The sequence below is a fragment of the Gopherus evgoodei genome, chromosome 15, assembly GCF_007399415.2.
Source record: "Gopherus evgoodei ecotype Sinaloan lineage chromosome 15, rGopEvg1_v1.p, whole genome shotgun sequence".
Lineage (NCBI taxonomy): Eukaryota > Metazoa > Chordata > Testudines > Testudinidae > Gopherus > Gopherus evgoodei.
Genome location: NC_044336.1, coordinates 27,600,437 through 27,613,928, shown reverse-complemented (window position 1 = coordinate 27,613,928; position 13,492 = coordinate 27,600,437). Strand labels below are relative to the sequence as shown.

The window sequence follows — 13,492 nt, the reverse complement described above, 5'->3', positions numbered from 1 at the left end:
CCATATGACTTGTTAGGTTGACCTAACCACCACTGTAGATGCAGCTAGACCCACAGAAGAATTCTTCTACTGCCTTTTGGAGAGGTGGATTACCTACACTGATGGAAAAGCCCCTTCTGTCCATGTAGGAAATGTTTACACTACAGTGGCACAATTGCAGTGGTGTAGCTGTGCTGCTGTAGTGTAGACATACCCTAAGGTTATATAGAAAATGGAACAGTGACTCTTATGCCAAGCTCAGTACCTTCCTTCTCCTCCTCTTGGGTTAGATAGTGTGGTGCCCTTTTTGTGTAAATGGGCTTGCTTATGGATGTGCTTCTGTCGCTTGTGGGGCTTTGCTGGGTGGGGCTTTTGGAGGGTGATTTTTTTGGTGGGTGTTGAAGCAATGTTTTGGAGGTTCTGGGGAAATTTGGGGGGCATGTTAAGAGTTTTGGGGTGTTTGGAGGCTGTTTTGGGTGCTGTGGAAATTTTGTTGGATAATGTTTGGGGGCATTTAAAGGAGTTTGGAAGTCTGTTGTAAGGAGTGGGGAAATTCGGAGCTCATGTAATGAGTTTTGAATGTTTTTTTGGGGGGAGCAGTGAGGAGTTTGGGATGTTTGGGGGGCTTCAGTTAGGAGTTTGGAGCAATTTGGAGGGTGCTATGGGGAATTTGGGGTATTTGGGGTAGTGTGGTGGGAGTTTGGAGTGTTTTGGAGATGCTGAGGGAAGTTTGAAGACTTGGAGAATGCTTTTGGAATAGTAAGGCATATTGTGTTCTGGAGTGCTGTGGGGTGTTTTGGGGGCGCTGTGTGTGTGGGGGGCTCTGGAGAGTTTGGGGAGTATGAGGTCTTTGGGGTGCTGTGTGGGATTGGGGGGGCTCTGGAGAGTTTTCAGAAGGCTGGGGTATTTTGGGGGTGCGGTGGGGAATTTATAGTGTTTTGGGGGTGGTGTTCTGGGGAATTTAGGGGTACTGCGGGGTTTGGGGGAAGCTGAGTGGGATCACCCGTGACACCCCCACACCAGGAATTGGGCAGCGCCAGCAGGCTGAGACGATGCTCTGGTAACCCAGCCCCTGGCTCTCCCCTCCCTGCAGTTGCGATCCCGAACGCGGCCGGCCTGGTTTGTCTCAAGCAGCGGCCCGTCCCCGCGGTGCATTGTGGACTGTAGCAATATGGCCGCCTCCTTGGTGTGCTGCTGAGGAGAGTTTAATTCTCCGGCGCTGCAGGCCGGTTCCCCTCCCACGGGGGCCGAAGCCAGCCCAGCCGCCAGGGCCGGTGTGTGTGAGCAGGAGCCGGGGGAGGGCACGATGGGCCGAGCTCGGCGCCTGCCGCAGCAGCCGGGGAGCGTGCACTGCCCGCGAGGCTAGAGGCCCGGTCCCCCTCCCCCTGAGTGCTTCTAGCGAGCGACACCTCAGCCCTCCCCGGGGCCGAGGAGAAGCCGCCTTCCTCAGAGCCCGGCCGGGGCTGCTGTCCGCAGGCGCCCCCGAGGAGGAGACTCGCCGGCGCCGAGCCCCCCTGCAGACACCTGGGACGGGGCCCGCTGTGCCCCCTGTACCTGGGAAAGGGACACGCAGAGCACCGCCTCGAACACCCCCCTCCTGGGATAGGGAGCGCTCCGGCCCCTTCCTCTCCCCGGTGTGTGCTGAGCGCCCTTCTCCCCCGATGGAGTCTGAGATGCTGCAGTCCCCTCTCCTGGGGCTCGGGGAGGAGGATGAGGCAGACCTGACTGACTGGAACTTGCCTCTGGCCTTCATGAAGAAGCGGCACTGTGAGAAGATCGAGGGCTCCAAGTCTCTGGCCCAGAGCTGGAGGATGAAGGACCGGGTAATGCTCTGGGGCAGAGGTTTTTGTGGGGGAGAAGGGGAAGGATAGGAGGAGGTTCTGGTTTTAGTCCAGGGTCTGCAGCATGCTTTTGGATGCATCACTGAGTTTATTTGTTCCCCGTGGTCAGGTTTGCTGTCCCATGCACTTGTTGCACTACTACAGTGGAAGTGAACATATTAACAGATTATGACTGTTGGTTACAGTTCCTAATTATAAGCATTTTAAATAGCCGCATTGAGTTTCTTTGAAACTAGTGCTCTCCTGACAAAGTAATGGAATTAATGACGTCCTAAAATGTACTTCTCTGGATCAGGTTAGTGGCAGGGGTGGCCAACCTATGGCTCTGGAGCCACATGCGGCTCTTCAGAAGTTAATATGTGGCTCCTTGTATAGGCATTGACTTTGGGGCTGGAGCTACAGGAGCCAACTTTCCAATGTGCCGGTGGGTGCTGGGTGCTCACTGCTCAACCCCTGGCTCTGCCACAGGCCCTGCCCCCTCCCCACCCCTTCCTGCCCCCTCCCCTGAGCCTGCTGTGCCCTTGCTCCCCCCCCCCCTGCATGTCAGGGAACAGCTGATCAGGAAGTGCGCGGAGGGAGGGGGAGGGCTGATCAGGTGAGCAGGAGGTGCTAGGGGCAGGGGAGCTGATGGGGGGGCTGCTGATGTATTACTGTGGCTCTTTGGCAACGTACATTGGTAAATTCTGGCTCTTTCTTAGGCTCAGGTTGGCCACTCCTGAGTTAATGGTGTGGGCAGACCGTGCAGTAAATGGAGACATTATATTTTGTGAAGTTGTCCTGTGGGGGGGAGGGTTTAGTTCCTCTTTGGGATGTTGCATGGAATATATGAGTAATGCATTCTTACCAGAACAGTATTAGGATCATAATATTTTTGAGATGGAAAATGCCTATTTGATCCTCAAACATGTTTACCTGCCAAGCAGGATATTCTCTCCTGACCAAATATCTTTTGAACATTAAACTGATGCTGTACTAAGCTTTGTTACTAAAAGGCAGACCTTTCTGTCAAGCCCATGCAGTCCTTTGTAGCTTGTATGCTGCAGCTAAACTTTTCTGGTTAAATATAAATCACTAAATGTTGGAAGGAAAAGGGTATGTACTTGATCTACTCTCAGAAGCGGCCGTGAGCTATAGAATTTCTGAGATCTTGGGCGTATACTGCCTTTGTGTGTGTCTTTGTATGGACACCTGTTATGTCTCCAAATCCACAGCTACCTGAAAAATTAAAAAACTAAGATTCTCAATTAATTATTATTGTAATCTTGAAAATTGTATTGCAGGAAGCAGTTCTGCATTGGGCCTATAGAGATGGACTGGCTGGGACCTAATAGGTCATCTTATTTTTGGTTTTCTTGATACTATGGTAATACAATTGTGATGTCAGAATGTTCCATAATTGCCATGTCATTCTTATTTAATAACCACCCCTTCAAAGAACCTCTCCAAATTTCCACTCACACTTCAAATCTGTGGGAATATTGAGACAATTTATTTAAACATGTTGGTTACAGTAGTGCCTAGGGACGAACCAAGATTGGGGCCCCAACTGTACAAACAGTGTAGTACAATCTCTGCCCTGAATGATTTAGTCTAAATAGACAACATAGACAAAGGGTAGTGGAAAGGGATATAATGTACAAGTAGAATGATCAGAAAGATGGCAGCAGTCATGTTAGTTCCGCAATGTTTATGGAGGGGGAAGGGGAGTTAGGGTATTGGCTAAACAGAGAGGGTGCATGGGACAAGAAGGCGAGGAAGGGGGTTGGTGTAGAGTGAAGCTGAGGTAAAGAGACTGGGCAGGAGGAGGTTGGTCTTACTTGCGCTGGTTGGGTGTTTGCTCCAAGTCCAGTCAGAACTGTAGAAAATATCCTCTGTTCCTACTTAAACTGTTTCTGTATCTGCTTTGCCTACTTTAGTTTCTGGCTGGCTCCTCCCTGAAGTTTTTTCCCAAAGGCCAATTGGCTGGTGGGAAGGGAGGCACTGCATGGTTCCTATGGTCCATACACAGTTCTGGGTCCAAGGGACATTGTGAGGGTGGATGTAGCCATTTTATCCTCTGGACCTGGTGCAATTTCAGCTGGATCTGAGATGCTGGAGGTTCCAGTTTACATAAGAGACTTCTCTGTGCTTATTAATGACTCCATTGCACACTTTTTATTTTGTACAGCTTGAGTACATAGCAATGACTACAAATTTATATCTAGGTTTGATAGCCAGCACGTTGCTGCAGCAGTGAGCTGGTGAATGTCCTTCAGGCCCCTGGTGAAAGAATGAAGGGAACACTCAGATATGATGTGCTCCATTGTGGCTAGTGACCAAAGTCGCATACAGGTGTTTGCCTCATTTTCCATTTAAAGAGGGTTTGTCCATGTCTCCCATGGGATGACCTGATGCGAATCAATCCGCACCAGTCTTTCTGACATAAATCAAAACCTGGTGGTTCCTCAGCAGGGTCATTGACAAGCTGTTTGTTTTGAGTGGTTGAAACGCTCCATGTGACTCTCTATCGAGCCTCAGCGTCGAAGTTTGGTGTAAGGATCTTGATGCGGTTCCATAGAGGGTTGCAGGATTTTAATCTTGTCTTTGGCAGATTCTGCAGGTCATGGCGCAGTGGGATCTTCGTGTTTGCATTGACATGGTCATTTCATACTAAGAATCAGAGTGTTAACTCATGTCCTGCCCAAACTCTGTTTTTCATGCACAAAAAATTAACTGTAGTTTCAGCTGGATACAACGTTCTTTATTTCCTGCCCTAAACTGTTGTGTGGTGGTATTGTGAACTATATAACTTGTACAGTTAGTAAAATGTATGAAGTGCTTTGGAATGGAAGATGCTATAAGAAGAATACAGACTTGTATGCTTGTCATTCAGCAGTGCTTATATGCTTCTGTTTAACTTACACTTTTATATGAAAAGTCTAATTGGGAAGTAAAATGTCCCAGTGAAGCTATCCAAATTAAAAAAAAAAATTAAAAGCTGTTATAGCCACGTGAAATCCTCAGCACTATGAACCAGAGAGAGAATGAGAGAGTTGTCTTTGAAAACAAACACAAACTAAATGCTTGCTTAATTTGGGCGTTGTAATGGAGTGGAGAGTAACTTCTCATTTTTTGAATCCCTTTTCCTCTCTGATCTTTTTTATCCCCACCTTATCCGTGAGTTCTTTATGCCAAAGAAGATTTTTAGGTAAACAGAATTATACTTCTCTCATTTTACAACAAATGTTCTAGAAGTCACTTAAAAAAATAGTGCAGTATCAAAGTGAGATTTGTAAAAGCAACAAAGAGTCCTGTGTCACCTTACAGACTAACAGACATATTGGAGCATGAGCTTTCGTGGGTGAATACCCACTTTGTCGGATGCACAAAAGTGAGATTTGCTTCATTGTAAGGATGTGATGATTGTTTCTGGCCCAAATCTTAATCTACTGTAAACAAATAAACAAAACAAAATACAGATCCACTATTCTCCTGATCCTGAAAAATCTTATCAGCTCTTCTAAAGAAGGCTGCATCTTTGACATGTCTCTGCTATGCATGTGGGTTATCATTAATGACAAACAGGTGGTGATGAATTCATGATCATTCAGGTTGCACTTGGTAGTTTGCTGCTTTTGCCTGTGCACTCAGTTCTTATGAGCAGGCAAGGTATGAAAAATACAAGAATCCTGTCTTCCTGTAATGCCTGCAGACAAAATTTTTGTAAGTTTCCTACCTAGTTTTCTCACAAGTTGGCTCAGCGAGACAGTATGACTTGCATATTTCTGTAAACCAAAACACAGCTAGATGATTTTTCTGTGCCTGTCTGCCTTGACGTTCTCTCTTTAATAAAACATTTTTTGCAACTTCTAACACTAGAAATATAGTGCAACAGCACCAAGTTATTGTGGGATGAAAATATCTGTTAGTCTAGAATGGGTGGACAGATTAAAGGTATTCTATACATAGTACACTTCTAATTTTGTGACATTTTATATTTGAACAAGCAGAATGTAATATAAAAGGAGGTCTGTACTTGTAGTCTAAGATTTTAAGTTTTTTAATATATATACTTACGTTTCACTACACCCATGTGTGGGTAGACTCAGCAGAGAAGCAAAGGACTAAATGGCCTGTGGAACCTGAACTGTTTTGCACTAGAGGATTTTTCCAAGTCAGAGTTACTGTGTATTAACAGAGCAGTATGTGAAAAGCTTGCATTACTACTGACCGTGCTGTGGTGTTTGAACTAGAAGACTTTGATTTCTAGTATTGTCAATTGGACGGCTTCCATGAGCACTAAATTTAATACTTTAGAAAAGAAGATTTTTTTTATAATAAATGCGTATGGATGTCCTTATGGAAAATAGTTTTTAGCCTTCATGATGAAGGCAGAAGTTAGTAGTTCAGCATGTATGATTAAAGATGAAGAGACCATCAAAATATAAGCAGTTACAAAGAGTGGTGATTCCCCAAAGAGTCTCTGACAGGGCAAGTCCATTTTTAATATTTAATGCTAACCTTCACAAAGTTTGAAAATATTTTTAGTTTGCCTTTTTTTCTGGTCAACTCTGGGTTTTCGCTCCCTCGTATTGTTAAACAAAGCTGGAATTAAGCATGTTGCTGCCACTAAATTAAAAAAAAAACAAGTTATGTAAGCATCTTTAAAGCCCTGCGAACATATGGATATCCACATCAGGACCATGTTTGCAGCCCTCAGATCGGATGCGGATACAAATTTTATATCTGTGCAGGGCTCTAAGTATCTTGTCATACCAAAACATTTGTAGCCCAGCATCCTCTCTTTTGAGAACACAGTACTGGGAACAGAGTATGTCAGTTAATGCTACAGAGCCAGTAGAGGGAATACACAGTTTTTGATTTTCAGACTGAAGAATTGCAGGTAGGGTTCTTGAAGCTGTCAGAGCCACCTGCTGAAATCTTGGTTTGGCAAAACAATAATGGGACTAACGTTCAGGCTAGGATTAGAATCCAAACTGAATCTGGCACAGAATGTAAAGCTCTGCTTGACCCAGCTGAAATCCCACTGTGCATCTTAAATGAGAGAGTAGACAGTTCTGTATGTGTTTTGATTTTTGAACTGAGGTGTATGTTGACTGTATCCCTCTACTTGGATTCTCATTGACCACTGTTCTTTTATGAAACTTCTACTTTATCTTCCTCACCTGCCTGAAAAGTTCTCTTGTCAGGGTTCAGGAATGAGACTGGCCTGATCAAGGCTCCTGAAATCCATTCTCATTGATTTTATAGTATATGCTCAAAAAAGAGTGGCTCCAAATCCAACTCTGTTTCATCAGGTAATGATATATACCAGGGGTAGGCAACCTATGGCACGCATGCCAAAGGCGACACATGAGCTGATTTTCAGTGGCACTCACACTGACCGGGTCCTGGCCACCGGTCCGGGGGACTCTGCATTTTAATTTAATTTTAAATGAAGCTTCTTAAACATTTTAAAAATCTTATTTACTTTACATACAACAATAGTTTAGTTATGTATTATAGACTTACAGAAAGAGACCTTCTAAAAACATTTAAATATATTACTGGCATGTGAAATCTTAAATTAGAGTGAATAAATGAAGACTTGGCACACCACTTCTGAAAGGTTGCCGACCCCTGATGTATACTATAGTCACAGTGAATGTCTAATTTTATTGAAAACTGTTTCAAAATGGTTACACTAATCGTTGTGGGCCAGATTCTACTATCCTTCCTTATGCCATGTGGCACACTCCTCCTCACTGAGAGGCCCCATTATTTTCAATGAAGCTTTTCATGGGGTACAGTGCAACTCAGTCTGAGCAAGGCTGGCCCTGTGTGAACGCAACTGCAGAATTATTGTTTATCTTATGTACTGTTTCTTTAAATGAAGAAGACAGGAGCAAATCTTGAACCATCAACTTGGGCAGTAAAGTTTTCTGAACCATAAATATCCATAGATTCCAAGGCCAGAAAGGACCATTGTGATAATCTGACCTCCAGTATAGCGCAGGCCGCAAAACTTTTATTGTTGGTGCATCTACATTGAACTTTGTCACTTGTGTCAAGTGAGCTTTTCTTTGTCTTGGGATCTGTGGTGTTTTGTTTTGTAGCATATAGATGGGAGTCACTGTGAATCTGATTAACTTTATCAGGTATTCTTCGTACACATCTGCCATTCATATGTCTAGCCGCTTTTCCTACTAGAGTATAGAGATATACTGTGAACAATTAAAATACTGGACAATTTAATTTAGAAACTATTTTGTTTGTTGTCTTCTGTATTTTCTTTATCTCCCTTTGTTATCCCAAATCCCAGTAACTATTTTTGGTATGTTTTTATTAGATGTCTTCTGCTTCTATTGCTTTTTTCCTACCTGTGGTGTTTGTGTCCCCAGCAACCAGCTGTGATCTCACAGATGCTTACTATGATTTCATGTAGTGAATAAACACCAGGAATGGATGTTAAAATCTGGCAGGTGCTTCATTAAAGAAATTGACATTAATTAAACATTCAGTCATCCCCTGCCATTCAGCAAACTGAAGTCAGCTCCACCCTGGTATTCTGCACATAGATTAAAACAAAGTATAAACAATTGTAGGTGAATAGAGGGTAAAAAATACTGAACCAGTTCTTATTGCCAGTAACTGTTGCAGCCCATCAAAAATGATTATTAAAGGTTACTGGTTTATCCAGAAAAGCAAGTAACTTTATTTAGAGACCAGACAGGTATTGTGTAGAACACCTTTTCTGTGTGGACCATTGTGAGATAGTGGTGTGATGAATGTACAGGAAGATATAGCAACTGTTACAAGCTTAGTAATAGCTCAGGAGTTGTTGGACTTAAGAACCTGCATTTAATGAGAGAGAGAATGATGTCTGGAAGCCTGTAGTTATCCCTTTTCTTTTCAAGAGTCACCAAGGAATTTTAGTTTTCAAGGTTGTAGAAGGGATCTTATCTCTAATGTGTTTAGAGCAATGTGTATGAGCGCATATGCAGGGGAGTTCTCAGTTTAGAGGGGTTTAAGTGGTGCATACTGAAGGCTCCAATTTTTTTTTTAAAGGCACAGTTTTGTTTGGGAAAAAATTTTAAGTAGAATTTTCCAAAATACTTAAGTCCCTTGGAAAGCCAAATCCCATTGACTTTCAGTGGAGTTCATGCTTTTAAGTCACTTGTTTGAAGCCCATATGAAATTCCGACCCAAAGTCGTTGCTTAATTTTTTAAAGGCCCTACCTGTGCTAACAACAACATAATATAGCATATAGGACACACACGTGTCTGCCCCCATGACAGGTCCCAATATGCTAATCTGATAGTTCTCTAAGTTTCCTTGAGAGCCACATAATGTTTGCATCTTTCACTTACTTGAAAATGTTTGGATCCATGTAAAAAACAACAATAAAGGAAACAGTATACATATTGTACAGTTGCTGCTTTTTTTCTTAAGAGCAGATTCATTTCAAACAGAAGAGCAAAGTGCACTTGTTATATTTCTGTTTTCATTAAGTAGATCATGAAAATGGAGACCTATTCCAGGAGTAGTATATTAGTATCTGAACTAGTGGAGGTAATACCTATGAGGAGGTGGAGTATCAGAATAACCAGATTATTATGGCATCGGGGTTATAGGTAGAATCTCTGAGAAATTACAGCTAATCAAAGGGAAACTACCTTTCCAGTGATGTAAGGCACAACTTTCAACTGGTCTCTGAAAGTTCATTTCTGACTATTATAAGTTTAAATAATTAAGATAATAGGTCTTTCCCTACTTCCCTTGGGAGGCAATTTGACTGTCTAGTAGATTTCCCTATTAAGAAGTATTCCCTGATATTCATCCTGTTTTTTAATTTCATTCCATTGTTCTGTTATGCCTCACATACTACCCTAATAATGTCTTCCCCTCCTTTTGTGTCCTTCAGTGATTCCTGAAAATCCATTCTCTCTCTTGTTTTTTTTTTTTTGCTTGCTGTAGCATACCCTCCCTCTATTCTCTCAATTTCGTGTTGCAGCCACATTCATTTCAGCCATGGCTTAGTCTCTTTGGTACCTATTGTGGTGTTTGTTACTCAGTTGAGGGGGCTGGTAGGCAGTCCTTTCCCTAATCTCTCCTCAATCAGACTGCCAACTTGTTCTCTCCTTTTCACTACAGCTTCCTTTTCTCGTCTGTTTCTGTCTTTGATGGATTGGAAAGCAATGTTTGGCTTCTGCATCATCTTGTGACGCCTTGTCCAAGGGAAGATAAAGATTGATGATTTTTAAAATTTGAATTAATTATAGGTTGATTTTTTTAAATAACCCTATTTAAAATTAAATTTGAAATTGACCACTTTATATTAAGGCCTAACTTTATTATAATCTATTAAAATAATTTAAATTAAATACAGAAAAACAGTATTAAGCAATATGGGTTTGCTGCTGAAGTTGTTATGAAATCAGCCTACTGAACTGGAGGAAGTCACTGGCTAATCACCTGGAACCAGACTTTGTTGAAGTGCTAAGTGAGCTTTTGATAGCAGTAGCAGGTGCAGAGAGAACATTTTGTTTCAGTGTATTCAACTTTTTCAGTTCAATGACTAGTTCATTCACAGTTGAGAAATAGATTGGGAGTTAAGAAAGTTTATGTTCCTTATCCAATCTATGCATAAAAGCTAGGTGTGAGAGGATGAGATGTGCTAGTACTAAAACTTGTGTTTCTGGTCACCAGGCACATTATCAGTTCAGTTCACTAGCTAAGGATAATACTTCCTCTGTTCAATAAATCAGTTGGTTTTAAATGCAGAACATGTGAAGCTTTTTTTCTTATGCACACTTAAATGTAGTTTTATTTAGCTAATCAAATAAGACTCCATTCTGTTTTTGTGCATTTTAGTTGAATTCTAGTTTCCTTCCAAATAAAGCGTGACACAGATAACAATCTAGTGAATATAGTATGAAACATTCACCATTTTCTAAGATAAAAAGCAAAAAAATAAAAAATGTGAATATATGTAAAGCTATATAATAGTTTAAATAAATGTGTATAGCTATAGTGTATCATCCTGGTTAGCAAAAAGAAGCATCAGTTTAGGGTAAAGTCTATATTTAGTTGGAAATCAATATGTTTTAATGATTACCATCCAAAGAAGATGAGCCTGCCTTCAGGAAAATAACTAACAAATACAAAACAAGATTAAAATTGCTCATTTTAAATTAAGGTTTCCTGCTTGGTGATTGAAATCATGATTCAAATTGGTGATTTAAATGGCTTTGATTTTAAATCAATCTGTCCTGCTTATTTATCCCTCTAAGCAGCCTTATCGGTCCCTATGTATACTGGTCAGGGTTCATAATTTTCCTTTTGGTGGTGACAATGGCAGGCAAGAAGTGGCTGAAGTTCTGCAGGAATATCTAGGAGAAAGTAATAAAATGTAGTGTATTATCTAATAGCTTTTGAGACTAGGTTACCTGAAATAGTTTTTCCTCATGCTGTACTGCTAAAGCTGGAGCTCCCTTGTAAATGGGAGAAGTTTGTTTTCTCTCAGGAGCCTCACATTTGGAATTGGCTCCTATCCCTGGTTCTTCAGAGGCCAGGTCTGTTAGCCTTCAGAGTGTGCTACAAAACCCCTCTTTCCCAAGCAATTGGAAAAGGGAGAATTGAGAGTTGGAGAGGTCTTATTTGTATTTATCTTCTGGTTTGTGTTTTACACTGCAGTGAGCAGTCTATGAAGAGCTTGAATAGAAAGCTTGTCTTCTGTAAATAACCAGAATGCATATTAGTTAGGGATGTAGCCAACAGCTATATGAGACAGTCTAATTTATCAGATTTTCATGGGTAAACAGAAAGCACTTCTAGACCGCACTTAAAGAGGTGCTTGTGGATTCTTTCCCATGCCCTCAAATACACATACACATACACAGAGGCTGTTAACCATCATAGTGAATATGGAAGTTGTCTCCTGCAGTCCCAGATCCAGGTCTCTTCGTAGCACCATTTGGCCAGCTAGTGATTTTAATTTTACTATGAGCTGCAGAAAACTATCCCATGAGGGTTTGGGAGTAAGATGGCATTCTTTTTCTTGCTGTATAAGGCTTGATCTCATGGAGGCCTGAAAGGGAAGTTCTTTGGAAGAGAGGAATTGGGTAAGAAGGGGAAAGCCTCTATTTCCTGATTTTTAAGAGTGATCATTGGTAAATGTAATTAAAATGACTGAACATTGTCATGTTACCCCTTTCATCAAGAAGGCCTGCTTTTGCAGAGGTTTTATTCTTCCTGCTCTGGTTCTATGGAATATGTGTGCCAGCAGAGTGACACTGCTTTCATCTATTGTTTATTTAAAGAATTGTTTTATCAGGAGGAGTTGGGAGTGTGCTTTGAATGTTGAATTAAATCACATAGCTTTGGTAGCAAGTGAGTCATGAAACTTTATTAAAATAAAAGGATCTCAAATATGTTGGATTTTTACCGACAAGATGCTACTAAAGTCAGAACGTTTAAATTGAGCCACATCTTACTTATATTGATTTCTGAAATACACAGAGAGCAAAAGAGTTAGTTATAGTGGTTTTATTTTAACAACTTTTTTTTGCTGCTTTATAACCTGCACAGTGAGAATTAAATCCTGCTTTTCGGAGAACCGGCATAGGCAGACAATTGGTTTTCTACAGAAATGTAGATTAACAACAGTACTGCATAAGAATGCTCTTAATTCAAATAAATTTGTAGAGCTTAACTGCTTGGTTGCTAAACGTTCCATGTTTCACAGGAATATTAATGGAACATGGCAGCATAATAAGTGTAGTGGAGGGTTAGCACTGAAATTACACTTTGTCTCATGTTTTATGTATGTTCATATTTAAATCTAATAAATGATGGTGACCATTACTCCAGCTTGAAATAATCATTGTAAGTCTCCTTACACTAGGTCACATTTGTAATCAAACTGTGCAGGGTTGTTCGCTGTGATTACTGATTGCACAGGTGATCATGGAGTGCCAACGGTGTGCAGAATTTAGTAGGCCTGATGCTAGTCAATTAGACTGGGATCTAAATCCAAATGACTCAACTGTCTCCATTAAATGAAGACAAACTCTGGATATTAGGAAGAAAACACGCCAGAGTACTGGATGGCTTTGAGGACTGCTAATGATGTGAATTCTTTCACCTCCAGGCTTATGGTTGAAATCCATTTTAGTTCAATTATGGCCAAAAGTAGTTATGGCTCTTCAGTGACATTTGTAAAATGATTTGGTGGGGGAGTCTGGCTGCTACTGAACAAACCTCCATATCACAAAAGATCACCCCCAAAACTGGCATTAATGGGGAGCCTTGTTGGCAATCTCATTATTGAAGCTATAGATTGAATCTCCTCTTCTCCATAGACATGATCACTCCAAGTTAAGGCTGCTGTTTTGCACTGATGCAGTAGAGTTGGGAAGTTTGCAGTTTCTGCTTATGTCTACACGCATTTTGTGCCTAAAGAGAGAGAGGACTTCACTCTTCAATCAGAATAGTTAATTCACACATTTTAGAAGAAAAGGGTCTAATCTTGATATGGTAGTAGCAATTCAAACTGGATAATCTCTGTCACCACCTCTAGAATTTTCCCAGTTCATTTGGGAGTTTGTGGACATACAAGTTTGAAAATTTACTTAGTCTATAATCCATAGTTCTCTCATGCATTTTGTTTAACATTTTCCAAGTACCCCAT

At 41.4% G+C, this 13,492-nt stretch overlaps 1 protein-coding gene across 2 annotated transcripts in view; it reads left to right on the top strand.

The window, feature by feature from the left end:
- Positions 1-1,149: 1,149 nt before the first annotated feature.
- RPTOR (regulatory associated protein of MTOR complex 1) overlaps positions 1,150-13,492 on the top strand; it is a 288,180-nt gene continuing 275,837 nt past the window's right edge. For both annotated transcript variants that reach the window (XM_030533961.1, XM_030533960.1), the window contains exon 1: positions 1,150-1,802. In XM_030533961.1, coding sequence (XP_030389821.1) covers positions 1,641-1,802 — 162 coding nt within the window. In that variant the 5' untranslated portion in view covers positions 1,150-1,640. The remainder of the gene's footprint in view (positions 1,803-13,492) is intronic.